Source organism: Trifolium pratense, linkage group LG2 (genome assembly GCF_020283565.1).
Source record: "Trifolium pratense cultivar HEN17-A07 linkage group LG2, ARS_RC_1.1, whole genome shotgun sequence".
Classification (NCBI taxonomy): Eukaryota; Viridiplantae; Streptophyta; class Magnoliopsida; order Fabales; family Fabaceae; genus Trifolium; species Trifolium pratense.
In genome coordinates, this window is record NC_060060.1 from 44,234,451 (window position 1) to 44,252,588 (window position 18,138).

At 31.3% G+C, this 18,138-nt stretch overlaps 2 protein-coding genes across 3 annotated transcripts; both read right to left on the reverse strand.

Moving 5' to 3' along the window:
* LOC123906148 (uncharacterized membrane protein YjcL-like) lies at positions 1-4,730 on the reverse strand. The gene is made up of 6 exons (XM_045955999.1): positions 4,400-4,730; positions 2,866-3,092; positions 2,518-2,628; positions 1,922-2,077; positions 1,239-1,480; positions 1-449 (listed from the first exon to the last, which is right to left on the reverse strand). Exons 1-6 carry the CDS (start codon positions 4,693-4,695, stop codon positions 126-128), a joined length of 1,356 nt encoding a protein of 451 aa, XP_045811955.1. The 5' UTR covers positions 4,696-4,730; the 3' UTR covers positions 1-125.
* A 5,029-nt stretch (positions 4,731-9,759) lies between these two features.
* On the reverse strand, positions 9,760-12,698 carry LOC123906149 (probable RNA-binding protein 18). 2 transcript variants are annotated; one of them, XM_045956001.1, is made up of 5 exons: positions 12,515-12,698; positions 11,388-11,451; positions 10,838-10,911; positions 10,243-10,369; positions 9,760-10,167 (listed from the first exon to the last, which is right to left on the reverse strand). In XM_045956001.1, the coding sequence occupies exons 2-5, from the start codon at positions 11,388-11,390 to the stop codon at positions 9,898-9,900; spliced, it is 474 nt and encodes a 157-aa protein (XP_045811957.1). In that variant the 5' UTR covers positions 11,391-11,451; positions 12,515-12,698; the 3' UTR covers positions 9,760-9,897. The 2 variants fall into 2 exon arrangements, with proteins under 2 accessions (XP_045811957.1, XP_045811958.1); XM_045956002.1 differs by lacking the exons at positions 10,838-10,911; positions 11,388-11,451; positions 12,515-12,698 and having other exon boundaries at positions 9,760-10,178; positions 10,243-10,375.
* Between the last annotated feature and the right edge of the window lie 5,440 nt (positions 12,699-18,138).

The following is an 18,138-nucleotide window of genomic DNA, read 5'->3' on the forward strand; positions in this document are numbered from 1 at the left end:
TTTGCTACAAACAAAGTTACATAAAATTCATGTGAAATATGGTCAAATTGTACATTAAAACTGTGTTAACAACATAACTTCCAATTAGTTGTAAGTACATATCTAAACATTAGAAACAATAATTTCTACAAATGTTTTAGAACCATTACTCCAAAACCAATACCTAAAAAAGTTGCAATTGAAACACCAAAAATACCTGTAAGAATTCCAGGAACAACTAAAGATTCCCAGCCTTTAGCCTTAGCCATTCCACAAGCTGTTGTAGGGCCTCCAATATTAGCATTTGATGCTAAAAGTAATAGCTTCAAATCAAGCTTAAATAACTTGCCTAATCCAAGAACAATAAGAAGATGAATAGTTACTTGAACTAATGCAAATATGAATATACTGGGGGCTGTTTTGATCACATTCAATATACTTCCACTAGCTCCAACCACCACAAAAAATACCTGAAAAATGCCTCTCATGTCAAATATATATCATAGGTCACATGATGAAATTTTTACAAAGCATCATATATATCAATTAGAACATGTAATATGGTTTGAATACTTTGCATATTAAAATATTGCAAGGGAAGGATTTTTATTTTTATAATATTTAAATTCAGATTAGTGGAAGCACACACATGGTGCAGTGTCAAGGAGAACCACCAACCTTATTGAAGATTTACACTGAAATTTATGTATAACTTATTAATTGCGGAATTTTAGAATTGAACTCAAATCATAGAGGGAGGTTTAATTTTCTTATCACTAAGGTTTTCTATAATAGTATCATAATAAAAGGTTTTTTATAATAAAATAAATAATAAAAAGTATACTTGAAGACTATATATAGGTTATGAGAATAAGAATGATATTGATCCAGCCTATGAACCTTGCTTAAGGGGACAATGGATAATGCCCTTCTTGAATTTCTTGATTCTAGGATCAAATTCCACATAGGCCGCCTCCTTGCGTAATCCATATACTATACTGATACAGACACGAATACCAAACACAATATTGACACGAAGATACCAATAATAATTTAAGAAAAGGGAAGTGGTTCAATATAACCACATGTGTCAATGTCATATCGGTGTTGGACACTAACACATGTCGGACACAAGACACGCCTTCATTCTTGGGTGTCTTCGGTGTTCATAAGTTTGCCAAAGCTTTAACTGTTATTGTCAACATAAAATCTACATCTACAACATGAAACAAAATAGAACAATCAAGAAAATTTGTTACCTGCATCAAAACCAAGGCAACAGTATGACCAGCAGGTATAAGAGGACTAATCAGCTTAGGTAGAAAAGTAGCTAAAATGACTATGATTGCAGTTACTCCTGGAAGAGTTCCTCCTTGTATACCATATTGTTTTGTGAAATATGTAGCAGCTCTACATATTACAAATGATGTAGCTACTGCAGTAGCTGTCTGAAACACTGGCATGTTTCCCTCATTTTCCGACTTCATATGCATTGCATTATCTGCCAAAATTACGCGTCAAATTAACGTAAAATTTTTCCATTCAAGATGAACAGATGATTTTATAAATTATAAAACTAGCTTAGTCAAGAAAAATGAACGACTTTATCATGATCGTAGTTCTATATTGCTGTCTGCAACAGCAATTGTAGGTTTTAAAGGTCTCTGCAACTGCATCTTGCCACAATATTAATGTTTGCCACATAACCGCAACCGCATCTTAGAACCCCCCAAAACAAAAATTAAAAGATCCATAATCGTGATTTAGGCTGTGACACAACAAATTTTGGTATTTCAAAAACCGCAACGCGACTACAATTGAGACTGCATCTGAGTGTGAATCTCTACCTACCATATTAAGGATCGCAACTGCAACCATTGCCGCGACTGCTATTTAAAACCCTGATCATCTTGTATCAAAGATTCAAAATAGAACATAGTACCTGTGGTTGGTGGTGTGGTCTCTGCAGGTATTTTAGAAGCCAGTGCAAACAACACCATAAAATAAACAGCGCAGATAACATTATCTGCGGCCACTCCTGCAGCTAAAACTGATGCAGACAAACCAAGCGCCTCTGAAATGGCAACATAATTAACAGCTACAATAATCAACATTGAAGTGTCAAAGAAAATTCATTCAATTTTAATTTATAGTTGTAAAAAAAATCAACGAACGTGTTTAAAATATTATACCAAGAAACCTTATCTAGTAACTCATCATATGGCAAGAAAAGATATACTAAAGTCCAATTTTTATGGCATCAAGTATTCATTCAATGGTATACAAATGCTTCATCCCTATCTTAGTATGAGTTTGGTTATAACTTATTTTACATTTACATTGAATTATGTCATTTTCTTAAATTGTTATCGGTGTCGTGTCTGTGTCTGTGCTTCATGCAGAAGCTAAAATGAAACAAAATATAAATCAGGACTATTTAATTAGAGTTGATTCATAAAAACTGCAATGAATTCAAACATGCAAAATGTATAGACAAAAAGCACAATTAAGCATGGAGCAACTTGTTTAAGTACTTACATCCACCAATATAACTTCCCATTAGAGCTGCTGCAATTTTCCAGTTGTCAGGACCAAGAGATCTCATAGGAACTAAAAGAAATGCCACTAGAGTTCCAATTACAGTAGCAACTGCAATTCACAACATCATAATCAGTTTCACAGGACAAATTAAAAGCTCTCATAGAGTGCTTTCATAAACTATATCTATGAAGCACTGATACATATGCTGAATACTGACACATCAACATTGTTAATAATTTTTAGAGAATGAAATAATTAAATCTAAGCACACGTGTGGGTGTCTGACACTGACATGTGTTGGACACCGGACATATCTTCAATCTGAATTCCGTAAAATAACATCACCTGACCCAAGTAGGAAAGCTATGAGAAGTGTCCCGGTTGAACGAACGACTTCGTGCAAATTTGCTCCAAACAATAGCAGTGGAATTGTTAGGGGAAGCAGAAACTCCAAGACAATAGAATATGCTGGAGCATCATGTGGAAGAATTCCAACATTACTTGCTGCAAGTCCAACTAATGTGCTCACCAATGCAGCACTTACCATGCTCCCGATTTTAGTCTTCTCCGACCTTGTATTTCACAAAAATACAAAATATTTTCTTAAAATCAAATCAATACTAACATATCATAGTTTTAATTATTTTAAATGAAAACAATTACACATTTGGTCCCTTAATTAGTTTGGAGTGTGAGTGTTTTTGTTCTTCAATATGTTTTGACTTTTGATTCAATTGTAAATTCAGTATGAGCACTTTCAGTTTTAAAATTCTCAAATTCAATAGATAATTTGCACCTATAATATGGTTAACAGAAAACACAAAATTTTCATAATCTACTCAAATAATCAAAATAAAAAATTCAAATCATCATATACACCATCACCTACGTAACGAATAATCACAACCATTAGATCATTAGAAACATTTGACGTTTATCAGAACCACTTCAAGTCATACACATGATTGTTGATGAAATGCTGACAACATACCGATCGACAGTGCATGAATATTAAACTCATTTATTGATACAATTGAACTATGAAGCACTGACATAGACACAAACATGACGTTGACACGGACATGTCACTAATAAAAATTTGAAAAAATAAATTCATTGAATATAACTAGACACCAAACACGCCTTCCATGAAAAGTGACGGCACTTCTGAGAAGTGAGCAATTGAAGGGGTTTTTTGATAACTTATTTACTTACAATATGTATGGATTGATGGTATAGGTGTAGTAGAACAAAATGAAATAGAAAAGATAGATTTTAAAAAATATAGGTTATCTCATTCTCAATCCATTTCATTATGCTTTATTTCATCAAATACCACCAATTCAAACATAGCAAATTATGATATGAATCATGGTCCACCGTGGATCAATACTTGAAAATATTCAAAACGCTAATGACGAGACAACAGACATCATCTCTAGGAAGTAGAAGTTAATTACTCCTCATTGTCACGATCGGGATAATGACATGATTGACACAAATTCGATTAAAACAACAAAAATTAATAAATATGCAACTCGCATTGAACCAAAATTAATCAGGTCACTGTCTTAGACGTAAAAATAAAATAAAAAAAGTCGAGTTTTTATTTCTAGAAAATTTCGTCAACTATCGTTAATAATATTTCTGATAATTTTTAAATATTAATTCACCGTAGACCACTTATCAAGATAGTCCAACTTAGAACTGACCTTCAAACATATATCATTAGAGTTTTCACAATATTTATTTAAACATTTTTATCCTATTTCTCAGCTAACCATATAAAAATGGAATTAGAAAAATGAGTACCAAATCGCACAAAATTGAATAATCAAATCAATAGATAAATAAAAGAGAGAAGAATGAATAAAATTACCATAAACCAAAAGCACCAATGCTGAAGATAGCAGACCAAACCCCCCAATGATCATCAGGAGATATGATAGGGTATCTCAGCTGTGACCTCACAGCAACAATACTTCGATACAAACGAGGTTCCTTCGACGGATACGAGGTTGTTATTGCTGTTTGAGACTGTAGCACGAGTTTGGGACATGAATTGAGGTTGTTGGAGAAAGTACTGCGGAGAGAATGTGGGGGTGTTACGTGGCGGGATTTTATTGGGTTTGATGGAAAGAGAACAGTGACAGGTGGTGGTTTTAGGATAGCCATTGGTGGAATGGAGATTATGAAATGATGATAGGAGTTGAACTAAATGTCTAAATCTAATCATGTATTTATATGACTGCATTTCTTTCACAAGAAGCTAGCATGACGTAACGATTAACACGTGCATTGCACGTGTGAATGGAACATATTTTTTCTTGATCACTTTACATTTGTTGATGACTTAATTAGTAAAATGGTCTCTTAAAGATATTTTTGGTTTTAAATTGGTCCCTTAAAGAAAAAAAAGGTCTGAATAGGTTCATTAAAGAAAAAAAGGTCTGAATAGGTCTCTTAAAGACATCTCCGTTAATCAGTTTGGTCCCTAAAAAAAGGTCCGAATAGGACTAAACTGATTAACTGATATGTCTTTAAGGGACCTATTCAGACCTTTTTTTCTTTAAGGGACCTATTCAGACATTTTTTTTCTTTAAGGGACCAATCTGAAACAAAAAATGTCTTTAAGGGACCATTTTACTAATTAAACCTTTGTTGATTTACTTTCTCCGTATCAAAATATAAGCAAAAATGAATTAAAGAAATTTGATGTATTTGGTTAAAGATTTAGACTAAATACATTCACTTTTGTTGACAAATTTTCACTTATATTTTGAGACGGAGTAGTATAACTCTAATAATTAATATTTTTGGAATTCGAGTTTCATCTCCTGCATATAACATTTGTGTTCTTACCAATGAGTTAAGCTGACATGGATAAAACCAGCTAATACATCTTATATTACATTTATATATTGAAATTTCTGGCACACAGTAGACATGTGTTGAGCAAAGTGTGTCAACACTTGTCCGCACACTTGTCTTAACAGAAAGAACAATAAAACAATGCATTAAAAACATATACTAAAAAACATAAACAACACACAGAAATTGTTAACCCAGTTCAGCATAATAGCCTACTCTGGGGGCATACCAAACCAGGGATAAAGTCCACTAAATAGTATCAATTCGAAGACCACACAGCAAACTCCTCGTTTACGATCTTCTCACTTAAGCACTACCCGTGCTATACTTTCTACCTAAGACTCACATAGGTATGAGGTCATCCTCAACTCCCTCTTCAATAACAGACATCGATTAGATCAACAGAACAATTCTGAATAAATAAGAAGACACACTTCCATGAAACTAATACCTAGCCAACACCCTTGACTAAGCTCACAATTTGGAGTTGCTTAAAAGCTTCCTCCAAGTACACTACTCAACTCATTACCTACATGTTTCTGAGTGAGGACATGTGACCATCTCACAACCCGAGTTGTTCACTTACACCAACTCTCCTAGGAGTGGCTTAAAGACATGAAACCCTAAAAAACTACATCTTTGATATTCTATTTTGATTCTAGTTTCGGTGTGTAAAACAGGGTTAGCAGCACCCTTTATATAGCAGAACTTTTGTGGGCCTTGAACCATTAATCTTTTGCTCCAAGAAAACCTTCAGAGGTTATATTATAAAATTAAATCTTTGATTCCTTAATTTTATATAATACTTGAGGTCCAAGTAACCTAATACAGCCGCCTTCTGAAGACTAATAAACCACGCGTGCCTTTTTGTATAAGTAAGCACGAAACAATTCTTCAAGCAAATCTTCGAAAGATTGCATATAAAAATATAACGCTAGCTGGCGCGCAGTCAGACTACACAGGTGTAGTTCCATATGTATGTACATTTGTCTCAATACTTGATGTATGCACATATGTCTCAACACTTTGCCTAAAATATGTTTTTGCAAAATGTAGCCAACATACAAAAACTCAACATATATTACTTCCTTCGGTCCTTAATATAAGCTGCTTCTTCAAACAAAATATAAGAGAGACTTTAATTTTTAGATTCATTGAAAATCTAATGTATCTAGCCTATAAAATGAACTAGATACATTCGGTTCTAAATAAATCTAAAATGTAAAGTTTATCTTATACTAAGGACTTAAGAGAATATATAAGATATGGAAAAAGTAACGTGTAATTTATATATTCGTCTCAAATACATTATAACATTTTTTTGAACTAAGAGCATAATAACATCAGAAGACATAGAAATAGAAGAACTCTCAACTAGGTTGACACCTATCGTGGGCTCTTATCCTATGTGGGGTGCTCATAATAATTTTTTTTTCTTACGCAATAATAATATATATAAAAAAAGATTCATTATAACATAAAACTAGCTTAAAGACCCGTGCATTCGCACAGGTCCATTGACTTTAGTTCGATATTTAAGTTTATCGTTATCTTAATGTAGAAAATTTATTTATAATAAGATATTGTTAAATATAAGTGAAAATATTGTGTTATTTTTTGTAAAACTTATTTATCCAATTTTTTATGTTTTAGTGACAAATAATGGTCCCATATATATTTTTTAATCGAAAATTAGAAATTTTATTAGGAATATCTTGGGTAATTTAGTGAATTTGATAGTATTTAACTTTATTTTATTATTATTATTATTATTATTATTATTATTAATAGTTAGTAGTAAATTTGGTAGTAATATTATTTATTTTATTTTATTTTTGATGAAAAATATTGTTTTAATGAAAAATATTGTTTATGTTTTTTTTTTAATATAGTTATTTTTTATGTTTCTATTTCTATATTCTTATTTTTATGTATTTAGCTTATTTTTCTATATTCTTTCGATAATTTATTTTTATTGACTAAACTCTTGATGACAGTCAATTAGATGATGTTTTTATTACTATTTTAGAGTAGTTTTAGTTTATGAAGCCCTGATACGTGACACGATACCGATACGATACAACATCGATACGGCAATATGGGAAAATTTTCAAAATTCCCGATACGATACGTCTGGGATACATTATTTAAAAATTAAATTTAAAATTAAATATATAAATGCACAATATATAAACATAACTAAAATCAATAATGATAAAAATTAACGTTCAAATTACTCAAAATAAGAAAACAAGTGACAATTACATATATTAAGTTAAGTACTACCCAAAAAGGGAGGTGAGATGGGTAGCTCAACTGGTTAAGCTAGTTGAGCTAAGCGTTAAGGAGTTGGAGGTCCAGAGTTCAACTCATGACAAAGAGAAAAACCAATTAAGACATAGTTGGTAACATCATACTCTAACATTCAATACTTATGAATTGTATCAGTCTCCTCTCCTACGTTTCCATCATCAAAGAACATTAATTGTCCGATGCTTTTTCTATCGATACGCGTATTGGAAAAGTATCCGACAAGTATTGGTTATACTTTATTTTAAAAAATAATATTAATTGTCGATACTTCTCCGATACGATTCTTCTCCGATACGTGTATCGAAAACTATCAGACGAGTATCGGTATCGAGTACTATCAGACACGATACTTTGCCATTTTTAGAGTATCGGGGCTTCACAGGTTTTAGTAGCAATTGAAGACCAAAAGCAAGCAAATACCTAGAGAAATGAAGTTACTTGGCCAAGAAGCAAGAAAATGGAAAGAAAAAACATCAAAAAGAGCAAAAGGAAGAAATTACGCGAGCCATCGTACCCACGATGAGATCCATCGTGGCACGATAAAGACGGTTGAAGAAAAACAGAAAATCTGGAGAAAATCTTCATCGTACCACCATACTATCCATCTTGGCCACGATGAGACGATTTTGAACCGTATCGTGGCCACGATGCGTACGATGGAGCGCAAGAAAATGTCCAAATCCAACTGAAAAACTATAAATAGAGTTTTTCTCCTTCACAATTATTTATTCAGAAATCACTCAACAATAGTGATAACTCAAGGAGAGTTGGGAGAACTCTAAGGAGGAGGCACGGAGGGTCAATGAGTTCCGAGGCGATAAAGTTCCATTCTTTTATTGTCTTTGTAATTTATTTTTCCTAGGTAAGGTCGAGTAGATGAACTCCCTTATGAATGTTTGAGACATGTAATTTGGTTCGAAAAAGTTTATATTCGATTGTTATTCAGTTATTTTCCATATTTGTCTTGTTTTAATTCTTCGTTCTTAATATTGATCACATTATAGAATGAACCCATAGGTAATTAGCTGATCTCGTGACAACAGACTAATAGGCCCGAAAATAAAGGCAATTCATTCAACCTATATGAGACCATTAAATTCAGTATCTGCGGAAGGGGGTAGAATTAAGAATTACGCATAGTTAAATTCTGCATGTTTAGGTTAATTAATCAAGGTAGAGAGAACTTGTCAAACATTGAACTTCTAAAGGTAAGGACACCTTTTTAAAGGCTGAACCCGTTAAAGGTGAGGATACTATAAAACCAAGGGAAACCTATCAACCATTGACTAAACTCTAATAAGATTGCAATAGAAATAAGGAATGGTAACACTAGACTTATTTTAATAGAAATTAATCGGTCGGTCTATAACTAATAATGAAGAGTAAGGGAGGGATTCGAAACACTTAAACACCCTGTGCGTCTACTCGCACCACCTTTTATTTTAATTGTCTTTTACTTTTTTGTCATTTACTTTATTGTCCTTTATTTTTATTAGTCAAACTCTTTTAAAACCAACAAAGCGAATGCAAAGCAATTTACTTTCTAAATTCCTAAGTGAAACTAGTAATTTTGGCACAATCCTTGTGGAGACAATAACTTATCACTTTATTACAGCTTGGTAACGATTCTTTGCACTTGCAGAAAACCCCCATCAACTCTCTGTAATCTTTTTATTGTTTTTTTTTTTTCTTTCTACTTTTATGCATAGATTCCTGTATAATATTTTTTGACTAAATTAGTAACTTTGATACTAATCGATTTTAATATATTAGTAATAGATTTATTTGTCCACGGTGTAAAAATATCAAGGACCAGTTTTATATTATTTTTTCGTAGAAGACTAAATTAAGTTGAGAAAAGTTTGTGAAGGAGTAAATTGAGTCTTCACTCAGAAAACTATAAATTTAAATTTATGTGAGTTCAGCCAAATTTTAAAACTATCAATGGCTCTAAAAAAAGGAAAGCAGAAAAAATAAAACTAGGTAATATATAAAAAAAATAAAAAAAAAAAAAAAAAAACAGACATAATTTTAAAAACATGTGCATAAAATAAATTTATGGTATTTTCAAAGCAAAAATAAAATATATATAAATTGCAATTAAAATGATGTTACAAACAACTTCATCATATTCAATTCATAAGCCACAGAATATTCCCATGATTCTACATGTTGTAATATAACAAAATTGATTCAAGATATATTGTCACTCTGCTTCTGCTTCTTGGTCCTAGAGTTATCTTCCTCTAAGGACTTCAATTTGTTCTTTATTGCAGCTATTTTCGCACTACGACTCGTCTGTCCCGTGCCACCGCCAGTGAGATGCAACTTGTGCCCTTCACCAACTGCTTTTGTAGAGCTAGAGGGTGTTTCTAGTGCATATCTCTCACTTGCAAGGCGAACAACCAATGGCCGGCCGCAAGCTAGCTTCCCGTGCATTTTCTCCTTGGCCAATATTGCTTCCTGCATTCTCACTTTAATAATGGAAATCAGAAACTGTTTGAATGTGAAAGTAACAGAAGTATTCCATTAATATACCTCTTTTGTGCTATACTGAACAAAAGCAAAACCACGTGGTTCCCCGCGTTTTGGGCCACGAGTGTGCCACAGGAAGTCCTCGGACACTATCTTTCCATATGGATTAAACATTTTGAGTAGAGCAGCTCTGGAAAACGATGGAAACATAAAAAAGGATAAGAATATGCATGAAATAGATGAGGCTTCTGCCAAGGTAGTATTTAAAGGTTCGTGACCACAATCTGGGCCACAACATCAAGGTTTTTGATGTCTTCACAACCGCGATTGAGACAGAATCAGTCGCATTTGGTTGGGATTCTTGCAATAACAAGGATTGTGACACAGCTGCAATTGTTGCCATGATTTAAAAACTTGATTCCTACTACCAACTGTAACAAAAATGGATACAGCGTGTTTGTTTGGATTTCAATTCTAAGGAACTCAAACCTATGTTTCAAACAATCTATCTATCTTGGTTGACCGACTCAAAAATAAGTCTTCGCATTTGAGCTCTTTCAATTGAAATCCAAACACATTTTAAAAAATCAAGAAATAGAAAGTGTTAGCATTTGCCAAAAAAACAATTAAGCCGTGTTAGGGAGTTAGCAAGTCTCACTCGGTAATTCTAAGATCAAGATTGCCAATGTAGAGTCTATTGTCACACTTATCATCAATAGAACCATTAGGATCCTGCATTGAGAAATTACATGAAAATTAAGTTCTAGAATACAATGAGATGGCACATAACAAAACCCATTGGATCAATTTTAGATACTGTCATGTTAAGTAAATTCCAACTGTTTCAAAATATGAATTCATTCTCAAATTAATATTCATGGGATGGTATATAATACTCTTATTCTGCCAATGTATTGTTAATGACTTCTTGCAAAACATTTTTCAGTCTAATAGAAGTTTTTCCTTTACCTATACACATACTTTTGGTGGAATTTACCAAATTACAAAAATATACACACAATGCTTAGACAAGGAAAATCATACTGACAGGTCAAAAACAGCAAAAAGAATTTCCTACTCAGACAAGTTATTACCGTATTAGAGACATTATGCATGAAGAGCAGGATAACAAAATTCATAAAACTAAAAAATTAAATAAAATGGCATACAAACAAAATATAATTAAAGAGATCAAACATTGAACATACCATGTAAGCAAACACAGCTAGTGAAACTTCAACCAAAACTCTGAAGCGCCAAATGTGCACGACCCTGCAAATTGAAAATCAACCATAACTGATAACAGTCAAGACTTTACATCATACTCAAAACATGTTCACAAAATCCATTGACAAAACAAAAAGTAACTTAGATATAGTCCAATGAATGCAGTATGTCACTGTGTACAATCCAACATAATACCGACACATTGTTACATTCAATCACATAAATTTTTTAAATTATTACATATTTCTGTGTCAGTGTCTTATCTGGTGTCAAGTGTTTGTGCTTCATATATAAAATAAGGCTTAACTACACATTTGGTCTCTTACGTTTATTTTAGGTTTCGATTTGGTCCCAGACGTTTAAAACCTATCAATTTGGTCCCTTAGATTTTTACCGTTTGCATTAGTTAGTCCTTTCCATCAGTTTTGTCACATGTGGCAACCAGTTTGGATATGTGTACAAACATGTGCACACTTGGACACACTGACACGTGGACTAAATTGAAACCTAATGGAAATATAAGGGACCAAATTGAAACCTAAAATAAACGTAAGGGACCAAATGTGTAGTTAAGTCATAAAATAATAATCACTTATCCGACGCATGGGGAGTTAGTCAATTTGTAATAACAAGAGCTCAAGATGCAAGAAGATTAACAGTTTTGTTACATCACAATTGCTTGCAGTGTTGTTAAATTGCAGCTACAGTGGCGCTACACCACTATAGCATAGCAGAATTTGGACAAATTGCTATTGTTCCGCAATCCATTATTTAGTACAAAATGTTGTCAAACAGCAGCTTTTTTTTTTTTATTCATTGATAAAAAATATTAAAATTGGCATGTGATCAAATTTTCAATTTTGCAAAATGGGTTCGGTATTTCAAGAACATTATCACACCCTAAATTGAAAAATTCCCATTTCATTTAAACCAAAATGAATAACAATACGAAGAATTCACAAGCTATTATCGATTTCCCGTAATTAACAATCAACTAATTTATCATCTAATCAAATTATTCATTTATAATTGCGTAGCTAAATGATGATTATGAAAGCAAAAATTGTTATTAAAAAACAAAACAAGTTGATAGAAGGAAGAGGATTACCGTATTGAATAATTGAAACCGTTGGTTATTATATGTAACAGATGCAAAGCCAATGAATTAGGGTTTTTACTCTCTGTCTCTGTGTGAATCTGTGTCTCGCGCAAAAGACAGGACAAAGAAACAAGCAAACAAGCTCACATGGAATTGGGCTTCATTCATCAACTTTTTTTGTTTTTATTTTGGTATATTTTTTCTTTTCTTTTTTATATAATAATCTTAAACTAGAGAATAAATATATTCTTTTTTACACACTTTAATCTCGATTATATTTTTATTTTTATAAATCTTTCTATTGGTCTTTGTAAGCCTTAAATTTGGTCATCTTATTAGGACATTGATTGATAAAATTCATTTGAGACGCAAACACCAAACAATTAGGAGTGTATATGGATTGTGCAAATCCGGTTGATCCGGTCAAACTCATTCAATCCAACTCAAAAATGGAAAACTCATAAAGAAAATTGGGTTTCGGGTAAAACCGGACTCAACCAAAAAAACCCACTAACCCACAAGTGCTATGTATTTTGAAATAATTTGTATGAAAATACTAAAGATTTTGCCACCTGACTATTAAATATTTTTATATTGAAAATAAATTATACTATTTTTTATGAAAATAAAAAAGATTGAATAATTTTTATAAACAAATATGTTAATTAATCGCACTATTCATCGTGTAGTCATTTGATATTAAAAAAAGTAAAAAAAAAAAAACCATTTGGATAATACACTATCCAATCCATAAATTAGTGGATTTACACAAAAAAATGAGTGATTATTTTTTACGGTGAAAAAAAATTACACTATTTTTTAAGAAAATAGAATGGTTGAGTTATTTTATGAAAAAATATAATGATTCGACATTTAAATATTTAATATAAAAAAATAGAAAAATAATTTGGGTAACCCACTACCCAACCCAATCCAACCCGGAATTTAGTGGATTTACCTAACCCGACCAAACGTTATAATGGGTGGTTATTTTACTAGATTCAAACTGGAGTACCATATATGGGTAGGGTTTTGGTTTTGGCAAAACTCAACCCAATCCGACCCACGTACACCTCTACAAACAATTATCCCATTGATTTCTAAGGACTAGCACAATATTAGAATTCTTGTAAGCCAAATTAACTAGCCGGAAATCATATTCAATCTAGAGACAATGTTAATCTTTGTTATGCGCAATTTAAATTTGCTTTATATTTATAGCGGTCCTCCCCAATTTTTTGGGCTAACTCTGCGACTGCCACTAACCACAAAGTAGTAGGACTTGCATGTATAAAAAGGGCAGCACTATCAGTGTTGCACTTGATCCAATAGGTCATGCGAGGATACTATAAAACTTCCTTAATCTTTGGAGCATTAGTTAGACATGTTAACATTCACATGATCAAGGTTCACCATACTAAAAATAACTTTTATAACAATAAGTCGGCCCTAATTTTTTAGAGAGATAAGCTCCTTCTTCTTTCTAAATATTTTTCTCATCCTTTCATCAAAAAGGGGGTGATTTTGGGTCTTTTTCGACCCAAAATCACCCATTTGCATCTTTTTCTATTTGTTTTAATCTAAATAAGTGGTTTTCATATAAATTAAATTTTCTTTTGTGAGTTTTTTTGTGATTTCGTCGTCCCGTCTTTGTGCGGTGTTTGCATTCTCGTCTTTTTGCGGTGTTCATTTGATTGAATTGGCAGATCAACCTCGGTACACGGTGATTAATTTCATCAATGATGCAGATTCGGAATTTTATCACACTATTGTAAGCATGAGTATGTCGTTTTATGCTATTAACTTGGATGCTGTGAGTTTGTTCACAGATTCAGCTTTTCGTTTTTAGCGGTATTGAATTTGTACTTGAATCTGATGTACTCTATCAATTTGAATGAATGAATATCATTTCTTTTAGTAAAAAAAAAAAAAAAGTTTCACCATACTAAACATTGTAAAAAAAAAGTTTCACCATGCTAAATAATCTATATCTATCTATATCTATGTATATATCTATAATTTCTAAATAGTTCTTCCTACTACTTCTATAAATCCTAATCCACTTAACCAATGAAATTTTTTTATTTAGCCACGTCAGCCACTTATAATGTCACATCACTTCTCCTTACATCATTGTCATTTCTATCTACTTTTCATATACCTATATTTATAACATTTATGGGATTATCCACTTGATTATCTTATAATTGTAGAGGAGAGTGAATAGTTACGTTTAATGTGATGGTAACCACTATCATCATCATCATAATATTATTGCTATATTTATGTGAAATTATTGGCTTTAGACCTTTAGTGTGTTGTTTGATCGGTTATATCTTATGTATAAAAAGCAGTTAGATCTTTAAGCATGCATACATTGCTATTAAGCTTAATTAATTTTTAATTAAAAAATCACTATTTGAAATGGATATATATTTTGCTAAATTTTGCTAAATCACTATTTGTTTTGTTTTGCAGCTTTTGCTTTTATTTTCTTGCTTTTTTTACTTGAGAAGGTTTTGGTCCATGCCCCCCTTCTCTTTTTGTATTTCCTTCTTTTTATTAATCTATCTAGGGTGTTGTAGTTGGTTCTCCATCTGCACCCCTTTTGCTTAAAAAAAAAAAAAATGGGTATATCCAATTCATTTTTCGGTACAACATTGATACTCAATGGTATGGATGGTGACTACTGAAACAGGTATTGTATTTGAACTCTAAAACTAGATTTTAAATTCATATGTTTTTCCTACGATAATTTTTTTTTTTTTTTGCATAAGTACGATAATTCATTTTAGGAGAGATCAACATATGAGTTTGGAAATGAACTTTAACACTAGATTTTAAATTCATATGTATTTCTTACGAAATGTCGGCTATTTGATTGCTGAATTTAATCAAGCACTTTTTTTTACCGGATTACGACTTGGTGTCGATATAGACTCGGATCAATTTATTCATTTTCTTATATTGATGTTATTTTCATGCAAGGAATTGGTTCTGATTTCTACCCACCTGATTTGAACATGTTTTTAGACAAACAAATGTTGTTTAAAGCTGAAGTTACTAAAGGTAATGTGAGGAAGAAGTTCAAAAATTATGCTATGAAAAAGGCCACTGATTGTGCAGCTATTATCTAAAACTTTATTTCCATTCACACCATTGAGGCTACATTTAGTTATAATAATAGCTGTTATGAAGAGATCAACCGTTAGCATGAGATTTTTAATTGAAAATGGAGAAAGTTCGACTATCAAGTGATTCAAGTCATTGAAGATTGCCTCGTGTTAACTTGCTAATTGAAAGTTGAAATTGCTTTTAGGATACTCTCTTTTTTCTGTTTAATGTTTCAATTTTCTTCCTTATAGAAAAAGGTTATGAAAATAATTTCTGTCTTAATGATAATGGAGTAGTTTATTTGTGTCAGTTTTGTAAATTATATAGAATATATATGTAATAATGGAAAACAAATGTTGTCCACAAATTCAACTCAACTTTTAAAAATATCATATATGATTGGAGTTTGAATCTCGGATCCTCTATTTTATTATTATTATTATTATTATTATTATTATTATTATTATTTATTATTATTATTATTTGGATAATATTTATTGTTTTAATTTTTCTACATTATTATAATATAAAAAAACCGTCACACCCGTAGTTTAATGAAACTTATCAAATTACTCCTTAATTTGTTATTTTTAAATAATAAACATTAATGATTTTTTGGTTCAAATAAAAAAGATGTGCATTGTCAATATTAATGACGCATAATTTTTTTTTTTTTTGCGCAAGAGCATTTTCTTTTTAAATAGTGGAAGGATGAATCATTTTGCTAACATTCAAAAAACATTGTGAATAGAACATTTTCTTTTTAAATAGTGAAAAGGTGAATCATTTCGCTAACATTTAAAAATATTGTGAATTTAACCAACAATAAATTGATCTAAGTAGTAAGAATTTTTAACCTTTAAAATAATTGGTTAGTGATTCAATCTTTGACCCTTTAAGCAAATGGTTGGAAGGAAATAATTCATTTTATATGCCGTACATATTTTTCAATTGAAACTAGTCATCACTTACATAAAAATTTTATACCTATATCATAACAATCAACAACATTTGAATTTATGATCGGCTAGATATTGTGGAAAGCAGCCAGCTAATAACCAAAAATTATGCTAACATATGAAAGAGGCCAACCAAAGTAGAGACTCTGGGCATTAATGATTGCTAAATAGACTCAAATGGAAATAAAGCACCACATCTCTGGTCCTCAAAGTTGAACAAAGCTACTTGATTTTTCAATGGAAATTAGTCAAATTACAGTAGCATTGCCATTTAGTCTTTGACAATGGACTGTACCAACAATAAAAAATTTAAGTGGTAAGGTACTAATAAGGTTCCACAACACACAACAGAGACTAGTAATATATGATCTGGATTCCGTGCAGTCGGGTTGTTGGTGCAGTCGTGCATTCATGCTATTTATAGTCATCCGATCAAGATCGGACAGTCATGATTTAAAATTTGTATAAATTGACTGTATTTGTTTAAACCGTCTGATCACGATCGGACGACTATAAAGTGACTGCACGGAAAATTCAACTGCACATAATCCATTTTCGTAATATATTTGTGTAGATAGAAAATTTGGTTTTTAAAGAGGAAAATATACTTTTTGTATAGGTTCCACAACACACAACAGAGACTAGTAAATATTTTTTTCAACACAATATTTTTAATATTTTTTTTAATGATAAAAATTTAAAGTGAAGGGATAGTGCCTCGGTCTAAGGCAGCAAAGATCTAAATGCTCTTAGAATATTTACAAATGTAATTATAGTGCATCTTTTTCTATAATTTTTAATAAATGTTCTAAATAAACTATGAACTCATTTTCTCTCGTGAAAGATAAAAGTGTAAAAATAACACAAATTATTAAAAAACTTAATATGACAATTAATAATCTCTTGTGATTTTTTCAAAAGAATTTTATATTTAGGAAAATAAATATTATTTATTTAAATGACTCCAACCCCATATATTCCCAAGATAATACATAAGAAATTAAGGAATCTTCCAAAGGTACAAGGAAAGTAATCAAATAAATAGTTGCATTTTCTGGACCAAAAAAATTATTTACATTTTTATTTTAAGTATCCGAGCTACTAGACCGCTTAATGTGATTCGAATGTTAGGTTTAATATTAATTAGTTTCAATCCTCTCCCGATCGCAATTATGAAGATTGAACCGTGATCATTCCTATAAAATCTAACGTCAACCACCATTAGATTAAGGAGATATTCTTCCATAGACCCAAAAATTTGGACCACATTCTTGGTCACACACAAGAAAAATAAATATAGAAAAAGTAATAATAAAATAATATATAATTTTTTAAATGATTAAATTATTTGTTGTGTTTGAGTGTGTGATCAAATTTAATTTCTTAATCTCATAACCCCATAAAAATAACTCTAGATTAAGAGTAAATTACTTGCATTTTGGTTAGGCAAAAACTCACTAGGTAGGTAGGTACATTGATTTTTTCTATATTAAATAAATAAATAAATAAATTTGACATATTTTAAACCTTCCCAAAAGATCCACTAAATCTACCAAACAA

Excerpts from the sequence above, each read along its gene's own strand:
- LOC123906148 (XM_045955999.1), bottom strand. The coding sequence starts at position 4,695 with ATGGCTATCCTAAAACCACCACCTGTCACTGTTCTCTTTCCATCAAAC. Across the intron at positions 3,093-4,399 it reads ATTGGTGCTTTTGGTTTATG|GTCGGAGAAGACTAAAATCG; the intron begins GTAATTTTATTC and ends GTGAAATACAAG. Across the intron at positions 2,629-2,865 it reads AGCTTTCCTACTTGGGTCAG|TTGCTACTGTAATTGGAACT; the intron begins GTGATGTTATTT and ends TGTGAATTGCAG.
- LOC123906149 (XM_045956001.1), bottom strand. Across the intron at positions 10,370-10,837 it reads CTTGATCTTAGAATTACCGA|AGCTGCTCTACTCAAAATGT; the intron begins GTGAGACTTGCT and ends ATCGTTTTCCAG. Across the intron at positions 10,168-10,242 it reads TTCAGTATAGCACAAAAGAG|GAAGCAATATTGGCCAAGGA; the intron begins GTATATTAATGG and ends GTGAGAATGCAG.